This window comes from Tamandua tetradactyla, chromosome 19 (assembly GCF_023851605.1).
Source record: "Tamandua tetradactyla isolate mTamTet1 chromosome 19, mTamTet1.pri, whole genome shotgun sequence".
Classification (NCBI taxonomy): Eukaryota; Metazoa; Chordata; class Mammalia; order Pilosa; family Myrmecophagidae; genus Tamandua; species Tamandua tetradactyla.
The window spans coordinates 35,300-56,963 of NC_135345.1; the positions used below are offsets into that span (position 1 = coordinate 35,300).

At 41.8% G+C, this 21,664-nt stretch overlaps 1 protein-coding gene across 7 annotated transcripts in view; it reads left to right on the plus strand.

Moving 5' to 3' along the window:
- The window catches only part of PIGG (phosphatidylinositol glycan anchor biosynthesis class G (EMM blood group)), an 80,033-nt gene that overhangs the window by 18,193 nt on the left and 40,176 nt on the right, over positions 1-21,664 (plus strand). For 5 of the 7 annotated variants that reach the window (XM_077136161.1, XM_077136162.1, XM_077136158.1 and 2 more), the window contains 2 exons: positions 6,465-6,907; positions 18,424-18,615. In XM_077136161.1, the coding sequence (XP_076992276.1) occupies positions 6,465-6,907; positions 18,424-18,615 (635 nt within the window). Of the gene's footprint in view, positions 5,991-6,464; positions 6,908-18,423; positions 18,616-19,335; positions 19,504-21,664 lie in introns of those variants that run through there. The other 2 variants (XR_013165671.1, XM_077136163.1) reach the window with 2 other exon arrangements.

Genomic DNA, 21,664 nt, shown 5'->3' on the forward strand with positions numbered 1-21,664 from the left:
CCCTTGGTTCCTGGACCCATGAATCCTGGCTATGGGAGAAACAGCACCATACAGCAGATGCTGATTCAGAGCATACACAGCTTCCTGGAGAACATTACCCCAGCCTTTCAAGGTATTGCCACCGTAATTAAGTTTTCAAAAGGCCATTCCACCATTCTATCAATCCAGCTGCTTCTGGATGACGGGGAAGATGGTAAGACAAGAGAATTCCATGAGCACGTGCCCATTGCCACACTTCATTTGCTGTGAGATGTGTTCCCTGATCAGAAACAATGCTGTGTGGAATACCATGATGATAGATAAGGCATTCTGTAAGCCCAGAGATGGTAGTTTAGGCAGAAGCGTTGTGTGCAGGGAAAGCAAACCCATACCCAGTTAGAACAACTCGCTGCCCCTTCCATGAAGGGAGTGGTCCAATGTAATCAACCTACCACCATGTAGCTGGCTGGTCACCTTGGGGAATGGTGCCATATCGGGGGCTGAGTATGGGTCTTTGCTGCTGGCAGATTGGGCACTCAGTAGTGACTATAGCCAGGTCAGCCTTGGTGAGTGGGAGTCCATGTTGCTGAGCCCATGCATAACTGCCTTCCCTACCACCATGGCCACTTTGTTCATGAGCCCATTGGGCAAAGACAGGGGTTGCTGGGGAAAGAGGATGACTGGTATCCACAGAATGAATTATCTTATCCACTTGATTATTAAAACCTTCCTCTGCTGAAGTCACCTTCTGGTGCACATTCACATGGGAACAAATATCTTCATGTATTTTAGCCCACTCAGAAAGGTCTACCCACATACCTCTTCCCCAGACCTCTTTGTCAGCACTTTTCCAATTATGGTCTTTCCAAGTCCCTGACCATCCAGCCAAACCATTAGCAACAGCCCATGAGTCAGTATACAAACGCACCTCTGGCCAGTTCTCCTTCCAAGCAAAATGAACAACCAGGTGCACTGCTCGAAGTTCTGCCCACTGGGAGGATTTCCCCTCATCACTGTCCTTCAAGGACTCTCCAGAAAGGGGTTGTGCTACAGTTGTCCATTTTCGGATGGTACCTGCATATTGTGCTGAACCATCTATAAACCAGGCCCAAGTTTTCTCTTCCTCAATCAATTCACTGTAAAGAACTCCCCCAACAGGCCATAGCTCTGGTCTGGGAAAGAGAAGGTAATGTGGCAGGAGTGGGGGCCATGGGCATGCTTTCCCATGTAACTTGTGCCGTCAGGACCTGCTCTGGCCCTGCCTCGTATATACCATTTCCATTTTATGATGGAGTGCTGCTGCACACACCCAACTTTGTGGCTTGGTGAGTCGGACAACACCCAGCTCATGATACGCAGCTCAGGTCTCATGGTAACTTGGTGGCCCAAGGTTAAGCGTTCAGTTTCTATTTGAGTAAATAAAGCCCAGTAGCAGGCCAAAAGCTGTTTCCCAAAAGGAGAGTAGTTATCTGCAGCAGATGTAAGTCTTTGCTCCAAAATCCTAAGGGTCTGTGTTGTGATCATCCTATAGGGGTCTGCCAAAGGCTCCAGACAGCATCTCTATTTGCCCCTGACACTTCCAGCACCATTGGATCTGCTGGATCATATGGTCGAAGTGGCAGAGCAGCTTGTATAGCAGCTTGGACCTGTCACAGAGCCTCCTCTTGTTCAGGTCCCACTCAAAATTAGCAACTTTTATTATCACTCGATAAATGGACCCGAATAGACACACCCAAATAAGGAATATGTTGTTGCCAAAAACCAAAGAGACCACTAGGCATTGTGCTTCTTTTTTGGTCATAGGAGGGGCCAGATGCAGCAACTTATCCTTCATCTTAGAAGGGATATCTCGACATGCCCCACACGACTGGATACCTAGAAATTTCACTGAGGTGGAAAGCCCTTGTATTTTTGTTGGATTTATCTCCCATCTTCTGGCACGCAAATGCTTTATCAGTAAGTCTAGAGTAGTTGCTACTTCTTACTCACTAGGTCCAGTCAACATGATATCATCAATATTATGGGCCAGTGTGATGTCTTGTGGGAGGGAGAGACAATCAAGGTCCCTGTGGACAAGATTATGACATAGGGCTGGAGAGTTGATATACCCCTGAGGTAGGACAGTGAAAGTATGTTGCTCACCTTGCCAGCTGAAAGCAAACTGTTTCTGGTGGTCCTTATTAACAGCTATTGAGAAAAAAGCATTTGCCAGATCCATAGCTGCATACCAGGTACCAGGGGATATATTGATTTGCTCAAGTAATGATACCACATCTGGAACAGCAGTTGCAATTGGAGTTACCGTCTGGTTGAGCTTATGATAATCCACTGTCATCCTCCAAGACCATCTGTTTTCTGCACAGACCAAATAGGAAAGTTGAACGGGAATGTGGTGGGAATCACCACCCCTGCATCCTTCAAGTCCTTAAGAGTGGCAGTAATCTCTGCAATCCCTCCAGAAATCTGCTGTTGCTTCTGATTTACTATTTTGCTCAGTAGGGGCAGTTCTAGTGGCTTCCACTTGGCCTTTCCCACCATAATACCCCTCACTGCATGAGTTAGAGAGCCAAAGTGGGGATTCTGCCATTTGCTCAGTGTGTCTATTCCAATTATGCATTTTGGAACTGGGGAAATAACTACAGAATAGGTCCGGGGCCCCAGTGGACCCACTGTGAGACAGACCTGAGCTAAATCTCCATCGATCACCTGACCTCCATAAGCCCCCACTCTGACTGGTGGCCAGAGTGACGTTTTCAGTCCCCTGGAATTAATGTCACCTCTGAACCAGTGTCTGATAATCCCCCTAATACCTGGTCATTTCCTTTTCTCCAGTGCACAGTTACCCTGGTCAAAGGCTGTTGGTCTCCTTGGGGAAGGAGACCGACAGCTTGGAGGAAGGTTAACAGTATAGGTTTCTGGCAGTGTAACAGGGTTCTCCCCCAAAAGGACCTGGCCTCCCCTTCATTCAAGGGGCTCTGGGTCTGTAAACTTTCTTGTCTGGAAATTAAGGGGGCGTGACTCTGTTTTTGTAGTTCAAGTTAGACTTCTGTTCACATGACCTAGAACTCTTTTGTTTATACAACTCAAACAAGAATTAGTAGACTGCCCATCTATTGCATTTGTGGTTTACTAGCCAACACCACAAATCTCTGCAAGTCAGATTGTTTTGACTCCTGCTTTGAGCTTGCTATTATAATAGCCACATCCAAGTCCTGTCTTTGGCGATTAAGTGCTGCTACCTGGCTTCTGCCAACTCGGAATCCAGTCATCCCCATTATGTTTAAGGATTCCAGCTCAGTGACAGCTGTTCCCACAGTAATATCTGACCTACAGAGAAGAGCAGCTACAGAGCTCTTCAGGGATGATGGCACTAGTCTCACGAATTTATTTCTCTGTTCTGGTTAAAGGTGCATCCTCCAGAAATACTTGGGGTATCAGAGCAGGCTTTGCATGATTAATTCCCTCTAACATTCCAATCTCACTAAGCCTCTGGATTCCCTCATCTACATTATACCAGGGCAGTTCTGGCATTTCAACCTCAGGTAATGTCAGCCACCTTTTGATCCATGTTTCAGCCAACAATCCAAACAAACTGTTAATGCCATTTCCAACCTCTCGAGGTATAACATTCAATGCTGAATCTCTGCTTAGTGGGCCCATGTCAAATTCAGCCTGATCCAGCCTTATATTCCCTAAACTCCCACCATTATCCCACACCCTTAAAGTCCATTGCCACACACATTCCCCTGATTTCTGTCTATGTAAATTAGAAAACGCACACAGTTCTTTTGGAGTACAATGTACCTCCTCATGTGTGATACTTTGTATCTCACCTTTAGGGGCCTGTTGGGACTTTAGTCTAGTTATAGGTCTGGAAGAAATGAGGGGTGGTAGGAGTGGGTCATGAAAAGAATTATAAGTATCCTCCAAGCCATTTGTTTCAGGGCCTTCATTGGCAGTTTCATCTGGTGAAACAGAATTAATCACTCTAGGGCTAATCCCTTCAGGTGGAGGTTTGGTGGCCAGTTCCTCAAGGAAGGCTGGAGGTAGGGTAGCTATGTCCTCAGGGCAGACTATTACAGGTTTATTGAGAGAAGACTCAACATGACCTAGGGTTTCAACCTCTCCACAAACATCATTATCAATCCATATGTCACCATCCCATTTTACAGGGTCCCACTCCTTTCCAATCAATGTCCTCACTTTAACGGCAGACACCATGCGAGATTGAGATTTCAGTTTACATTGTAAAGTTGCTATTCTAACAATAAGATTCTAAGTCTGATTTTCAGAGATTCAAGTGTACGGCTACAGGAAATAAGATTTTCCTTCAGGGCACTCACAGAAATGTTTACATCTGTGAGACTGCGCTTAAGCTTCTCGTTTGAAGTCTTAAGTCCACCCCTTTCACTCCTTAATGTATCCAGTGTATCTAACAACAACCAGCCAATATCTATACACTTGCTATTTCCACAAAACTCTGTAAAGGTGTCAAAAACATTATCCCTCAGAGCCTGGCTTCATACAAATGAAGCATTAGAAGAATTGACTGGTGATGTTTTGACTATCTCTTTTGCCAGCTCACTCCATGAATTGGCAATGTCATTCTAATTATGCGAATCAGAGTCCTTAGTGCCTTGGAGTCCAGTCAGTTTAGAAAAACATTCATAAAAACCTATTTTTAAGATTTTGTTCCTTAAGAACCACTCCTGGAATCAAGTTGTGTTAGTTAGGGTTCTCTAGAGAAACAGAATCAACAGGAAATATTGGTAAATATAAAATTTATAAAAGTGTCTCACGTAACCATGGAAACATAGAGTCCAGAATTTGTAGGGCAGGCTGTGAAGCTGACGGTTCCAATGGAGGGTCTGGACGACCTCCACAGGAGAGGCTCGCCAGCCGGAGCAAGAAGAGAACCTGTCTCTTCTGAATCCTCCATAAAAGGCTTCCAGTGATTAGATTAAGCATCACTCATTGCAGAAGACACTCCCCTTGGCTGATTACAAATGGAATCACCTGTGGATGTAGCTGACGTGATCATTTAATTCTATGACATATCCTCATAGCAGCAGTCAGGCCAGCACTCGCCCAACCAGACAAACAGGTAGCACTACCTGGCCAATTTGACATGTGAAGTTGACCAGGACACTCTTACAGGTAACTTTTACCTGATCTTCAGCCTCTGAGAACTTTATTCATTAGCTGGATGGTGGTACCAGGGCAGGAAGGAAGAGGTGGATGGTCGGGGTGGGCCCACAGTGCCTGGAGTCTGGATATTAGTGACCCAGGGCAGCAATGCCCAGATGTGCTCAGCACCCCTGTCTATCAGTACGTGTGCACACGAACACACACACACACACACACACACACATGCATACACACACCGTGCAGCCTGCCCTTTGCCTCCCCTCCTCTGTGTTTGTGTGTCAGGCCCTCCACACTGCCCTATTTGTTATCTAACCATCTCCCTGTTAGAGCAGGGACACCGTGGTCATTCACGTTGGGATCTGCAGGGCCTGACCAGGCTCACAGTATTGATATCGATCGTGTCCTGGCTGTACACAGTTGGTATTTACCAGAAAAGAAAATGTCACTAAGGAGTCCTTATCTTTAACTTTAAAGTGTTTTGAGTTCGTATATTGAAGGCATAGAACTGTGATGCTAACTTTACCATTTCAGTAGGGTTAACTATTTTTGTGGAACCTTTCTGGGAAATCCATGGAAAATTTAGATGACTATCTGGTTTGGGGGAATTACCCATCAGGGTTCTTTGATTGCATGTGACAGAAACTAGACCCAGGCTTAGGATGGGCGTGGCTAAAGGAGGCGGGGACATCAAGGCTGGTGGTGCCCCGTGAGTAGCTTCCCTGCCAGGACAACTTGCCCTAACCATTCTCATCTCTTCATCACTGTGCTTAAGCTTGGCATTCGAGGGTGAGGGTATACAAATGCTGTCAATCATATTTATTAAATGAGATTGTGGATATAGAAGTAATTAAAGTAAAGCTTTACTTCTCAAGTAAATAAGAAACTAGGTAAATAGCAAATAAAATGCATTTTATTTAATAAAATATTTTTAAAATAGTTATTAAAATATTTTTAAAATATTTTTAAAATATTTAGGCTTCACTTGGCTTCTTTTTAAAAACTTATATTTCCAGTTTCTAAACTAATTAGAATTGACTTATTATAGATGAGGTACCTTATCAGGTAAAGAACAAAATTACCATGACCACCCCTCAGCCGGGGCAGGCTGGACTGTCCTGACTGACAGCCCCTCCAAGCTGAATCCACAGAGGAAGGGAATTCCACCCTAGCGTGATGTGAGGCTGCTTACAGAAGCAGGGAGTGGGCACTGGGCACGTGGGGCAGCGCACTCCTGTTACAGGGCAATATTCTGGGCGAGCAGTTAACCTCAAGCACATACAGCAAGATGTATGTGATTTTCATGTTGCCACTTAGAAAACACATTTTTCTTTTTACAGACTCTGGCTCACTGTGGTTCCAGGTGGTCGGAATTGGACCTTCTTATTTTGTCAGGAACCGTGGGCCACGTCCTGAGTTTGGGTGCTAGCAGCTTTATCGAGGAGGAGCACCAGACCTGGTACTTCCTCGTCAACACCCTGTGTCTAGCTCTCTGTCAGGAGCTCTACAGCAACTACTTCCTGGGTGCTGACTCGGACTCTCCTGTGGAACAAGGGCTGGGCACTGCTGCCCCAGCGTTGCCCTTTACGAGCCACAGGAGTGATGTGTCAGAATGTGACAGGGTGCATCCGGCCTCTGCCTTCGAAATGCTGAGGGACTACGAGAAGTGGATGGTGCTTGCGAGCCCATGGGCAGTTCTCACCTGCTGCCGGCTGTTGCGGTCACTAAACCAGACAGGTGTGCAGTGGGCCCACCGACCTGACCTCGGACATTGGCTCACCAGGTGAGAGCGCAGCCTTGAGCTGGAACCTCCAGGGTGAAATGTTCATATGCACAACTTTCTTTTACTTTTCGTAAAGTTAGACCTGTTCTTGTTAAGGAGAGGAATAGTATTGCAGTTCAAAGAAATGGAAAGTATACCATAACCCATGAGTTGATATCGAAAAATGAATTTACTTTAAGGCAGCCTCCTATGCTGAGGCACCACTCTGGTTCACGGCCTGTGGGTTTTTAAATGATAATGGAGTGGAAGTTTACTGGCAGCTGGTTCTGGGCCACGTGTGGCTGGGCTGGAGCCATTGTTCTGTGTGGTTTCTGGGCCACCTCCTCCCAAAACTGCAGGGTTGCTGCTAGCCGAGTCTTGCTGCGGGACTGGCGGGGGCTCCATGCCCCGAGGATGGAGGCAGTTGTACTACACAGGGTGAAAGTGCCACAGTATTGAGTGATCCCAGTTGCTACAAGGAGGTTTTTTCCTTTCTCTACCCATCCTCTCCTTTTCTGTCTCCACATTCCTAAAAGATACTCCACATTCCCTGTTGGTTGGAGCCAGCAGGGGTGATAGGCTGAATCTTTAGCTGCCTTCTAAACTTAAACAGGTGGCTAGAAAACCTAGTGGGAAGTGTAGCTACAGTGCAATTGCTAGTAGAAGGGTTGAAGCAGTAGAAGAGATTAGCACAGAGAAGATCAAGATTTGGCCATATTATAAATTTTAATTATCTGACAATGAAAACTTAAAAAACTGAAGTAAAAGGAGACAGCAAAAGGGAAAAATATTTACAGAGAGTATGAAACACACGGGTTGATATTCGATTGCTGCGAAAACTTCTGTAAAAATTCCCAGTGTGCCAATCACAGGATATTAGGGTGTTAACCTAATAGGAAAGAGCAGGGAGACTTCAAGTTAAGTGAATGATGGGGTGTGACTCTGTACTTGTTAAGGCAGCAAAGGAAGTGAAAACTTGTCTCGGCACCCAGGAGGCAGCTAGCTGCACTGGCCCATCCTTTGGAATGATAGTTTGGAAATATGCAGCAAAGTTACTTATTCCTCTGACCATTAAATTCTTGTGGGAAATTTGTCCTAAGGTAATAATTGAAAAGCAGAGGAGCCTTGATACGTGAAGTTATACACATTAACTGTATCCACAAATGCTCAGCAACCACAGTACCATCGGGTTACATTTGTTGGCACATGCATGTGCCCGGCTGTGCCAACTCATCTCGTTTCGCAGCAGCCCTAGAGACCGGTGTGGATTGGTCCCATTTTACAGACAGAGAGCGTGGGAGGCATTGGCCCAAGAGGACGTGCTCCTGGCCTCTCCCAGGCAAGCCCGTGCCCTGACACGGGCAGTGCGAGGGATCTGCAGCTGTTCTGCTGATGAGTCCCATGGGAAGAAGCTCACCTGATGGCCTTTCTTCTTGGTTCTCTGGGAAGTGAAGCACTGGAGGACACTGAGTGCACCCAGCTGTGTGTTCCAGTGTGTCCCTCTGGCCTGCCTCCTTGGCTTTCCAGGGCTGCTGCCCCTCTCCTGCAGCACCAGGTTTCCCTTTGCAATGACCTGTCTCCTCACTGTGAAACAGGATGGAACCGCAGACACCTTTAAAACCACTCTGCAGAGCCCACCTCCCACCCCGGTCACCACTCCAGTTCCCTTCCCTCTTTCACAGCAAAAATGACTCAGACAAAATGTATAAACTTGCCTTTTCCATTTTCTCAGCTCACATTCTCTAGTTCTTCCTCGTGTGATAGTGAAATAGAGTGATATAGGAGCATACACGAAACCTTCTACAGTTTAAAGGGCCACAGAAAGCGAGCACTCATGGCCACCTCCCAGCAATGCCCGGTGGGTCCTGAGCAACCCCATCCTCACATACAGTGTTGTGCTTTGCCTTTTTCATTGCACTGAAAAGTGTGGATGCATATATATCTCTACTTTCCCGTTTTTAAGTGGACACTGCGGTGGTGGTAACTACATTCATGGTGTGCAGCTGCCACCACCATTTCCGAGTTTCTCATCAGCCCAAATAGAAGCCCTGTGCCCAGTAAGAGCAACTCCCCATCCCCCTTGTCCCCAGTCCCTGGAACCTCTGATCTATATCCTATCAGCTTCCCCATTATGAGATTCTCATATTGGTGGCATCAAGCAGCATTTGTCCTTTTGTGTCTTGCTTGTTTCACTTAGCATGTTTTCAGAGCCCATCCGAGCCATAGCATGGACCAGCGCTTCATGGTACTTTGTCACTTATGTCTACCGTGTTTTTCCTGTCCATTCATCTATTGACCGACACTTGGGTTCTCTCTGCCTTTTGCCTGTTGTGTATAATGTGGCTATGAATGTACATGTATCTGAGTCCCTGTTTTGCATATATACCTAGAAATTGCTACGTCGTGTGGTAACTCCATGTTTAATTTTTTTGAGGAATCACGAAACTGTTTTCCACAGCAGCTGCACCATTTTACATTCCCACCAGCAATGAAAGAGGATTCCAGTTTCTCTACATCCTTGCTATTTTCCATTTCTTTGATTGATTCTGGTGGGTATGAGGTGGTATCCCATTGTGGTTTTGATTTGCATTTCTTTAATGACGTTGAGCATCTTTTCATGTGCTTATTGGCCATTTGTTTATCTTCTGTAGAGAAATGTCTACTCAGATCCTTTGCCCATTTTTTTGATATTTGTCTTTTTATTGTTGAGCTGTAAGAGTTCTTTTTATAGTCTAGGTACAAATTCTTTATGATTTTCACAATTTTCCCCCATTCTATGCATTGTCATTTTTAGGGGGAGGGGGTACATGGGCCAGGAATGGAGCCCAGCTCTTTTCACTTTCACGATGATAACCTTTGAAGCACAAAGAGTTTTTAATTTTGATAAAGTTCAATTTATTGTTGCTTTTGTTACTTGTAGTTTTGATATATTTAAGAAACCATTGCCAAATCCAAGATCATGAAGATTTGTACTAAGTTTTCCAGGAGTTTTATAGTTCAGCTCCTACATGTAGACCTTTGGCCCATTTTGAGTTAATTTTTTAATATGGTGTGAGGTAAGGATCAGTGTTTTATGGGGAGATAACCAGTTTCCCAGCACCATTTGTTGAAGAGACTGTTCTTTCCCCATGTAGTGACCATATGTGTAAGGATTTATTTCCATTCATTTGGTCTATATGTCTGTCTCATCAGTAACACACTGTTTTGATTACTGTAGCCTTGTAATAAGTTTGAAATCAGAAAGTGTGAGTCCTGCAATTTTGTTCTTCTTTAGCTAGCAAGATTGCTGTAGTTATTCTGGCTCTTTTAATATTCTATGTGAAACGTTAGAATGGGTTTTTCCATTTGTGCAAAAAATGCCATTGGAATTTAGAACTGATAATATTAAGTCTTCCAGAAAGGTTTATTTTGTCTGGAACCTTATTTTCTATAGCACATATTTTAACTCAGCCTGTCTGGATAGATCATTTAAACATTCAAAACACAGGGACCCCAGAGTAATAATGAGGGCCTTTAATTCTCTATGGCTTCATGTAATGCCTGGATATATCCTAGAATATATTAAGCAGATAATAAAAAAAATATTGGCAAAATCCCTTGAGGGATGGGAGAAAAAATATAGAACTGTTAAATTTTACCACCAGAGAAACTCTTGATACTATGTCAAGCTTTAGGGACACTCAAATCTATAGGCCAAGCCCTTGATCTTGAACCTTGCTATTGTAAAGTGGAGAAGCTTAGCCTATGTATAGGTATGCCCAAGATTTACTTCCAGAGGACCTCTTTTGTTTTTTCAGATGTGGCCTCACTCTGATTGTTTTGTTGTGCTTTGAAATGTATTGCCCAACTCCGCAAGCGAAATCATTGCACTCCCCCCCCCCCCATGTGGGACATGACATTCAGAGGTGAAAGTCTCCCTGGCGACATGGGAGATGACTCCCAGGATGAGTCCAGCCCTGGCACCATAGGATTAACAATGCCATCTTGGCCAAAAGGGGGAAAGGAAGTGTAACAAATAAGGTATCAGTGGCTGAGAGAGTTCAGATAAAGTGGAGAGGCTACTCTGGAGGTCACTCTTATACAAGCTTCAGTTAGACATTGCCACCTATCATAACTTGCCAAACCTCAACCAAAACCATTCCAGCCAATCCTAAAGAATGCCTAGGGCAATATATAAGATTCTACAAAGGTTCCATTCACTAGGGTAACTTTCCAGAAATCTGCGACCTCCAGATGGGTCCCTGGACCAGATAAGTCCTGAAACTCAGTTGGGCCAGCCTCTCCAGAACATCAGGTAGTTCCATCTCCCTACCCCATATTACTGATAGCACCTTCCAACATGAGAAAGTTAGAATGGCCATAGCTCAAATACCCCTCAGAAGTGGGAGAAAGATCAAAGGTGATGGTAGAGTTATGCAGAGAAGGTAGGATTTAACAAACAAGTAGGACGACTGAATCATTATATTGATATTTCTTTTAATACCCACTATCTTAGAGCAGCTGAAAGTAAAACCCTAAAATTGTGGAATTGTAACCCATACCAAACTCTGAAATCTGTTCTACAACTAATTGTTGTGCTGTGTTTTGAAATTTTTGCTTTTTTGTATATATTTTATTTTTCACACACAAAAGTCTATTGTAATGATAAAAAATATTTATTCCTTCTAGCCTCCAGTGTTCTGGAGCAGCTAGAAGAGAAAATCTGAGATGAGGGATGGTAGCCCATGACAAACTGGAACTTTGTTGAAGAGTGCTTTGAAAACTATTATTTTTTCTTTCTTTGCTTTGTATTTTTGTTATATTATACAATTTAAAAAGTTAAAAAAATAGTCTTCCAGTGAATGAACATGAAATATCTTTCCATTTATTTATTTTTGTCTACTTTAATTTCTTTTGGTAACGTTTTGCAGTTTTTGGTGTACAAGTCATACAACCTCCTTGGTTAGATTTATTCCTAAGTATTATTGGTTTTGATTGTAAATGGCATTGTTCTCTTACTATTCTTATCGGACTGATTATTGGTAATGTATAGAAGTAAAAGTAGTTTTTGTATTGATTTTGTATTCTGTCACTTTGCTGAATTCATTTATTGACTCCAGCAATTATTGTGGTTTTGTTAGGGATCTCTACATGTAACATCATGCCACCTGCAAACAGAGATAGTTTTATATCTTGCTTTCCATTGTAAATGCCTATTTCTTTTTCCTGTGTATTTGCTCTGGCTAGAAATTCCTGTACGGTATTGACTAGAAGTGGTGAGAGCAGACACTCTTATCTGTCCCTTATCTTAGGGGAAAAGTTTTCTGTCTTTCACCATTGAGTGTGATGTTGCTGTGGGTTTTCATGTATGCCCTTTATTGTGTTGGGGAAGTTCTCTCCCTTTCCTAGTCTTCTGAATGTTTCCATTAGGAAAGGGTGCTGGGTTTTGTCAAATGCTTTTCCTGTGTTAATTGAGATGATTGTGTGCTTGTTTTCATTCTGTTAATATGGTGTATTACATTCATTGGTTCTCATATGTTACACCACCCTTGCATTCTTAGGGTAAATTCCACTTGATCTTGTATAAACCTTTTAATATGCAGCTGAAATCCCTTGGCTAGCATTTTGTTGATTTTTGCCTCTATATCCATAATAGATACGGGTCTGTAATTTTCTTAGTCTGACTTTGGGATTAGGGTAATGCTGGCCTCATAGAATGAGTTAGGAAGCATTCCTGCCTCTTCGGTTTTATGGAAGAGTTTGAGAAGGGTTAATATTAGTTTGTCTTTAAATCTTTGATTGAATTCAGAAGAATCATCTGATCCTGAACTTTTCTTTGTTGAGAGGTTTTTTGTTTTTTTTTTTTTTTTTTTTATTAACGGAAAGAAAAAAAAGAAATTAACACAACATTTAGAAATCATACCATTCTACATATGCACTCAGTAATTCTTAACATCATCACATAGATGCATGATCATTGTTTCTTAGTACATTTGCATCAGTTTAGAGGAACTAGCAACACAACAGAAAAAGATATAAAATGTCAATATAAAGAAAAGAAATAAAAGTAGTAGTAATAGTAAAAAACAACAACAACAAACAAACCAACAAGCAAACAAAAACAAAAAAAAAAACCCTATAGCTCAGATGCAGCTTCATTCAGTATTTTAACATGATTACTTTACAATTAGGTATTATTGTGCTGTCCATTTTTGAGTTTTTGTATCTAGTCCTGTTGCACAATCTGTATCCCTTCAGCTTCAATTACCCATTGTCTTACCCTGTTTCTAACTCCTGCTGAACTCTGTTACCAATGACATATTTCAAGTTTATTCTCGAATGTCCGTTCACAACAGTGGGACCATACAGTATTTGTTCTTTAGTTTTTGGCTGGATTCACTCAGCATAATATTCTCTAGGTCCATCCATGTTATTACATGGTTCACAAGTTTATCTTGTCTTAAAGCTGCATAATATTCCATCGTATGTATATACCACAGTTTGTTTAGCCACTCTTCTGTTGATGGAGATTTTGGCTGTTTCCATCTCTTTGCAATTGTAAATAACGCTGCTATAAACATTGGTGTGCAAATGTCCGTTTGTGTCTTTGCCCTTAAGTCCTTTGAGTAGATACCTAGCAATGGTATTGCTGGGTCGTATGGCAATTCTATATTCAGCTTTTTGAGGAACCGCCAAACTGCCTTCCACAGTGGTTGCACCCTTTGACATTCCCACCAACAGTGAATAAGTGTGCCTCTTTCTCCGCATCCTCTCCAGCACTTGTCATTTTCTGTTTTGTTGATAATGGCCATTCTGGTGGGTGTGAGATGATATCTCATTGTGGTTTTGATTTGCATTTCTCTAATGGCCAGGGACATTGAGCATCTCTTCATGTGCCTCTTGGCCATCCGTATTTCTTCTTCTGGTAGGTGTCTGTTTAAGTCTTTTTCCCATTTTGTAATTGGGTTGGCTGTCTGTTGAGAGGTTTTTGATTACTGATTCCTACTTGTTATACTTCTATTCAGATTCTCTGTTTTTCTTGAATTATTTTTGGTAGTTTTCATGCTTCTAGGAATCTGTCCATTTAATCTAGGTTATCCAATTTGTTGGTATACAGTTCTTCTTAATATTCTCTTATAATCCTTTCTATTTCTGTCACTTGTCACTTTCATTTCTGATTTTAATAAATTGAATCTCTTCTATTTCTTTTCTTAGTCTACTAAAGTTCTATGAATTTTTTGATCTTTTCAAAGAACGAACTTTTGGTTTTATTGATTTTTCTTTAGTGTTTTTCTATTTCCTATTTCATTCATCTCCACCATAATCCTATTATTTTCTTCCATTTGTGAGCTTTGGGTTTAATTTGCTCTTCTTTTTCTTGGTCCTTAAGATATACAGTTAGATTGTTGATTTCAGATTCTCCTGTTTGTTTAATGTAGGTATTTGCAGCTATAAATTTCCCTCTGAACACTGTTTTCACTGCATACTATAACTTTTGGTGCTATGTATTTTCTTTTTCATTTATCTCAGGATATTTTCTAATTTTCCCTGTGATTTGGTTGTCTAATGATATCTTGTTCAGTTGAAATGTAATTGTGAGTTTTCCTTGTTATTGATTTATTTTATTCCATTGTGGTCAGGAAAGACATTTTATTGTAGAACTGTCTGTTTATCCCCTCAGATTTGCAATCCTTGCTTCCTATATTTTGTGGCTTTGTTTTCAATTTTGTATATGTTTATAATTGTTATACTTCTTGATGAGTTGACTCTTTTATCAGTTTATAATGTCCTTCATTGACTCATGTAAAATTTTTTTTTAATTTAAAGTCTATTTTGTCTTACAATAATGTAGCAACCCCAGCCCTCTTTTGGTTCACTGTTTGCATGGAATATCTATTTTCATCCCTTTAGTGTCAGTCTCTTTGTGTAATCTCTTTATGTAAAGTGAGTATCTTGTAAACAACATATAGATGGATCATTTTTTTTTAAATCCATGTTGCCAGTCTGTGCCTTTTAATTGGAGAGTTTAATTGATTTACATTTAGAGCAGTTATTGATAAGGAAAGATTTACTTATGCCATTTAGTTAGTTTTCTGTATGGTTTTTGTCCCTTAAATTCTCCATTATGCCTGTTTTTGTTTTTAGTTGATTTTTTTTTTGTATAACACTCTGATTCCCTTTTTTCTTTTCTATATATTTTTTGGTTATCAATGATTACTTTGAGGATTATAGTTCTCTTAAACTAATAACAACCTACTTTGAACTTAATTACAATATTATACAGACACTCTGCTCCTACACTTCTTTACATCCCCCTTTTTATTGTTATAGTCACAAATACTATCTTTTATACATTGTGTACCCATTAATATAGTTTTGTAATACATTCTTTTACATCATATAGGAAAAAAAGGTTAGAATCCAAAATTACAATAATACTGGCTTTTATATTTACCTATTGTGCTGGTTGGAAACTGTTATGTACCTCAGAAAAGCCATGTTCCTTTAATACTAGTGTAATCTGTGGGTGCAGACCTATTGTTTGGGTGGGACCTTTTGGTTAGATTGTTTCCATGGAGATGTGACCTACCCAGTTGTGAGTGGGACCTTTTGATTAGAGGTCTGCCCATTGAAGGTGGGTCTTAATTCTTTTACTGGAGCCCTGTATGAAGAGAATAAAAGGCAGGAATCATAGAGCAGAGAGCTGATGCAAAGAAGAGAGAGATAAAACCAAGGACGTAGACATCTAGAGTGCAGAAGGAACTGATAGGGCCAGTTGAGCCCAGATGCTGGGAGAGAAGGATGGCAAACATCGCCATATGCTTTGCCATGTGGTAGAGAAGCCTCAGACGGGACCAGCCTTTCTTGAGTGAGGATATCCTCTTCTTGATGCCTTAATTTGAACATTTTCATAGCCTTAGAATTGTGACTTGTAACTTAATGAATTCCTTTTATAAGAGCCAATCCATTTCTGATATATTGCATTCATATGGCATTAGCAAGCCCAAACCCTCATGTGTACCTTTATTAATATTCTTTATTCCTTCATATGGCTTAGAATTACTGCCTAGTGTCCTTTCATATCAGCTTTTTAGCATTTCTTGTAGGGCAGGTCTGTTAGTAACAAATTCCCTTAGCTTTTGTTTATCTGGAAATGTCTTAATTTCTTCTTCATACTTAAAGGACAGTTTTATGACATGTAGAATTCTATATCTAGGCAGTTTTTTCCTCTCAGTACTCTAATATGTTATCTCACTGACTTTTGGCCTCCACAGTTTACAATGACAAGTCTTATTGACGGTCCCTTGTACGTGCTGAGTCACTCTTTGTTGCTGCTTAAGCGTCTTTGACAATGTGACCATAATATGTCTTGATGTAGGTCTCTTTGAGTTTATCCTGCTGGAGTTTTTGAGCTTCTTGAATTTATAAATTCATGTCTCCCATCAAATTTGGGGATAGTTTAGCCGTTAGGTCTTCAAATATTTTTTTCTGGGCATTTTCACTCTGTGGGACTCCCGTAATGCTGTGTTGATCTGCTTGGTGGTGTCCCACTGGGCCCTCAGGCTCTATTAATTTTTCCTCATTCTTTTTCTTTCTTCCCCTCAAGCTGTATAATTTCAATTGTCTTATCTTCAAGTTTTTGATTCTTTTTTCTGCCTGTTTGAACCTGCTCTTAAGCTCATCTAGTGAATTTTCCTTTTCAGTTATTTTACTTTTCAGCTACAGAATTTCTATTTGATTCCTTTCTATGATTTCTGACTCATTATTGATATTCTCATTTTGTTTGTATATCGTTTCCCTGATTTCCTTTAGTTCTCTGACCCTGCCTTCAGCTCTCTGAGCATATTTAAGTTGCTTTAAAGTATGTAAGTCTAATGTCTGGGATTCCTCAGGGAACGCTTCTGTCCGTTTAGTTTTATCCTTTGAATGGGCCATAATTTCTTCTTCCTTTTTATGCTTTATTGTTGTTGAAAACTGGACATTTGAATATGATAACATGGTAACTCTGAAAATCAGATTGCCCCCTTCCCTAGGATTTGCTGGTCTCAGTTGCTAGAGATCTGGCTTTGTTCAGCGGTGCTGTGAGAGAAATTTCCTTGAAAGCCAGGAATCTTAAAAGAGAAACAAAAACTACCTTCCCCAGTCTTTGTGGATTGGCTCTTTCAGCACAAACCTGGAGCTCAGCCAGTGGTGGATGCTGAGGGTCTTCTCGGGTCTTTTATGACCATGGGTCCTGTCATGGTGTGCACAGAGTGTCCCAAATTTCCCAGTGTATGCGGGCAGTTTTGAATGTCTTAATTTCCCTAAGATACTCTCTCTAGCCTTTCCTCCCAGGCTTTAGGCCTTCTTTTGTGTATCTCAACCACACTGTTTTGCTCCTCATAGCTGTGGGGTTTTTCACTTGCCTTGCAGTGTGTTCAAATGGTGCCCTTGGTTTTATGCCTTCCAGGTTAAGTGAGACTGAAGCCCGCACCGTGTGTCAGCCCTTCGGTTAGTCCCAAGCAGGTTAGAGCAGAAGAGCAGTAACATGAAGAAGCTACGTACTGCTCCCTCTGGAGCCGGGGCCCAGGGTTCCCCTGGGGACGCAGCTTGCCATCGTCAGGATGCCTCTGAGCTGGCAAGGTGGGGCAAGGGCAGTGGAAACAGTACAGAGCTTTCCCTGCCACTTCATGCTGCCTTTTTCTTCACTCAGCATTCACTTGTTGCTGTAAACCTTTGACTGTATTCCAAGGTCTGACAAACTTGGTCCTGACAGTTTCTGCTTGATTTCAATGTTTGGTGGAGGGACAGGCATTTAAGAGCTGCCTATTCTGCCATTTTGCTAATGCCACATTCCTTTGCTTTTTAAACGAAGTTTTCCGTTTATTATATGCACTTTGAAATAATTTTTATTCAACACTTTAACAACAGGAGAGGACCCTGCCTTCCCAGAGCTCACACCTCAAAGCCAAGGTAGCATGGTTTGGTGGACATCGTGGTAGTGGTGGGGGTCTGCTTTGTGGAGGGCTCTGACTTTGCCTGTACTAGCTGTGTGTTCTTGGGCAAACTGCTCAGACTCTCTGTGCCATCTCCTCATCTGAGAATGGGTGATAACAGGCACTCACAAGGTTGGGTCGTCGAGTGAGTGAAGGGGTGCCTGGCGTGAAGGGTATGTGATGTCTTTGCTGTGAGTTGGGGAGGGACAGACAGTGGTCTGGAATCCATGGCTTCTCTGTGCTTCTACCCAGAACCTTGTTCTCAGTTGTCTGGGGCAAGTGGGGCCAGTTCCTGAAAACGGGGGCGAGGGATAGCCAAGGACAGTGGCTGCCAGCCAGTCCAGAGCCTGTGGTGGGAAAATCTCATTGTGAATTAAAGATATTTCAGGTAAAAAGTCCTATTTGTTTCATTTTAAGAACCTTTGTTTAAATAAATTAATCAGCACTTTTCTTTCCTTTTTGTTTTTCTTTTCAGGAAAATCAGCTGTTTTTAATACAGTTCTTAGAATGCTTCTTGGTATATAGATCCATATTTCTGGTTGTATTTGTAATAATTTGGGGCATTTTTCTATGTAATTTCAGCTCTGATCACAAAGCGGAACTCTCCATCCTGGCTGCCGTTTCCCTCATCATGATTTTTGTTTTGGTTCAGAGGCGATGCTCTCCCATATCGAGAGCCGCCCTGGCCCTGGGGCTGGTGGGCGTCTACTGCTACAGGGCCGCCATTGGGAATGTGCTGCTCCCGTGGCAACCAGACAGCAAGGCCATCTCCAAGTAAGTGCCCTGGCCCTTTAGATCTGTCTTCATGCGTTTACTACTGAAAAGTGCCATGCCAATCTTTAGAACATTGGAATGTGGGTTTGTGATCTGTGATTTCATCAGCAATTACTACAGCTTAACTAACAGAGAAAGCCTTGGTGCGTGAATCATGTGAGCACCCTTTTTTTTAAGGAGAGAGATAAATGACTTGGAACAAGACCATTGAAATGTATTGAAAACAAATAAAATTCCAGAAGTCATAGGATCGATGACAGCTCTGGGTTGATTTTTAAGTTAACTGTAACATTTAGTTGCCAGAATTCAATTTTACTTAGTTGAGATATAACTACAGTCATGAGGATTGACTACATTTTTCCTTGTAGTTGAAAAATGAAGTATGCTAGAAAATTAAATTTTCCAAATAATTTGCAGGTTAAAAGCAAATGCTGACCGAGCATGAGCATGTACAGGACAGACCTGAGGCTCAGTTAGGAGACCCTGGGGTGGGGAGTAGGTCAGCAGGCCATCACAATTACACAGGCAAAACTTCATCTGTAACAGTAGCAGCTTTTTTTTACATGGTGATGTGTGAAATAGGCTACCCTCACTTGTGAGAGAGATAAACAGAAAGCCAATCATCCCTCTTACAGAATTTATCTCAAGAAGATAATCAGATATGCAGCTTGTAACCTGACATTGAGTTACAAGGGTGATCACTGCAGCATTTGTTTACAGGTGCAAAAGTAAAACACAAGGTAATTTGGCTAACACTCGTGGAACGATGGTCTGAATTGTATGTAAGCCACACAGTGGAATCTTAGAGCCATTAAATAGTACATTTTCATAGGACATTTAAAGAGGTGTGGAGGAATTGAGGCAAAACTATAGCATCATCCCAACTTGGTAAGTGTGTTTTTTTTCATTTTCACATGAAAGACTAAAATACATAAAATCATGGTATCAGGTGAATTGTGATTTTCCTTTTTACTCTTGTTTGTGTCTTACAGGCATCTAGAATAAACAGGTCTTGTTTTTATGGCCAGAGAAAGAAAAGTACATGCCATCTTTTCTAAACAGGCCTCCAAACTGAGGCAGCAGTCATGCAAGGAGCAGAGGGTGCAGGGGGCACACTGAGACTCGGGCATTTAGCAGGAGCAGCTGACTACCACACAAGTGGGGGAGAGGGCCACGGTGATGCTGGGGGCTTGGCTGAGATGGGCCAGGGGTCAGGCCTTCTCTGAGGCAGGGAGAGGGGAGTGAGATGGAGACCTCTCTGGGGCCAAGTTTGGACACAGTTAACTCCTGAGTCCGAGACTCTGGGCAGATGCTCTCATACCTCATTTAAGCTTCATTCATTTAAAAATTTTGGCCATCTCAAAAGAAGTGTAACAAATAAGATTTCAGTGACTGAGAGAGTTCGAATAGAGTTGGAGGCTACTTTGGAGGTCACTCTTATGCAAGCTTCAGTTGGACATTGTAACCTATCATAACTTGTGAAATCCCAACCAAAACCATCCCATCCAATCCGAAAGAATACCAGGGACATTATATAAGATTTTACAAAGGTTCCATGCACTAGGGTAACTTTCCAGAAACTTACTCCAGCTAGGTTCCTGGACCAGATAAGCCCTGAAACCTAGAGGGCCCAGCCTCTCCAGAACATCAGATAGTTCCATATCCCTACCTCATATTGTTGACAGCCCCTTCCAACATGAAAAAAATTAGAGTTTGCATAACCCAGATACCCCTAAAGAGAAGGATAGAAAGATCAATGGTGATGGTGGAGTTATACAGAGATGGTAGGGTTTAGCAAACAAGTGTGAATGCTGAATCATTAAATTGATATTTCTTTTAGTCTCCAGTATCTTAGAGCACCTAAAAGTAAAAACCTAAAGTTGTAAAACTGTAAACCATACCAAACTCTAAAATCTGTTCTACAACTGATTGTCGCGATGTGCTTTGAAATTCGTTGCTTTTTTGTATATGTTATTTTTCACAAAAAGGAAAAAAAAGTCGACTGTGATGATAAATGCACAGCTATATGATGATATCGTGAACCATTAGGTTGTACGCTTTGGGTGATTACATGGTGTGTGAATATATAATAATATCAATAAAAAATAATTAGAAGAAAAAAACTTTGGCCATCTCCTCACCTTACATGCTTACAGGAGCTTGTACCTTGCTGGTATCCAAAAATAGCCATTGTAAGCTTTCTTTCAGCTTGCACTACGTGCCTCATGATCTTCTTTAAAATGTCCCAGCCGCCATGCCCAGCTGGCCCTAGGCTGCAGTGACAGCTTTCTCTCTTCCATTCTGTCTCCTAGTGACATTGTAAAAGCCTTCTTGTTTTTAACTCCTGACGGTCTCCCGCTCTCAAAAGTCCATGCCTGGTGAAGGTTCTGGGGGCATCCTGGCTGCTGGGGACGAGGAGGAGTGTCTGTCAGAGGCACCCAGTGACCCTTTCCCTTTGCTCCCTGTTCGCCTCCCTCTGCCTCAACATGACCTAGCTCCTTCCTCCAAGGAGCACCTCTGGACCTCTGCAGCCTTTGCTATTCCTCCTCCTTTGAATGCCTTGGGGCTGGCCATCAGCTTTCACATTAGTACACACTTTAGTCTCGTGGCAGCAGAGGTTCTGACTCCTTCACTTGACTGGATTTGCATCTCCTGAACCAGCAGACATACGCAAAGACTGAACTCAAAGGAATTTTTTAAAAACTGTATAGACTTTTCTAAGAACATGTGATGTGGAAAAATTCAGTTTTTCAAAACAGATATGTTATTAAGGTGATTATTTCTTTGAAAAATGTATTTAGTGTTTAAATGATCAGCTTGTGTAGTAGATAAAATTTTATTTAAAACATGTTGCAAGAATATGTTTCATAAGGTGAAATTCTTCAGCATACTGCATAAATGGTACTCCTTCCAGATGACTGTAAATGGAGCACTAAAATATTTAACTCATAGTAGTAGTACTTACTGTCTGCCAAATGCTTTATGTGCATTCTTTCACTTAATTCCCAGGGTAAGCCTGTGGATTGTAAGCACTGTTTCCATTTCACGA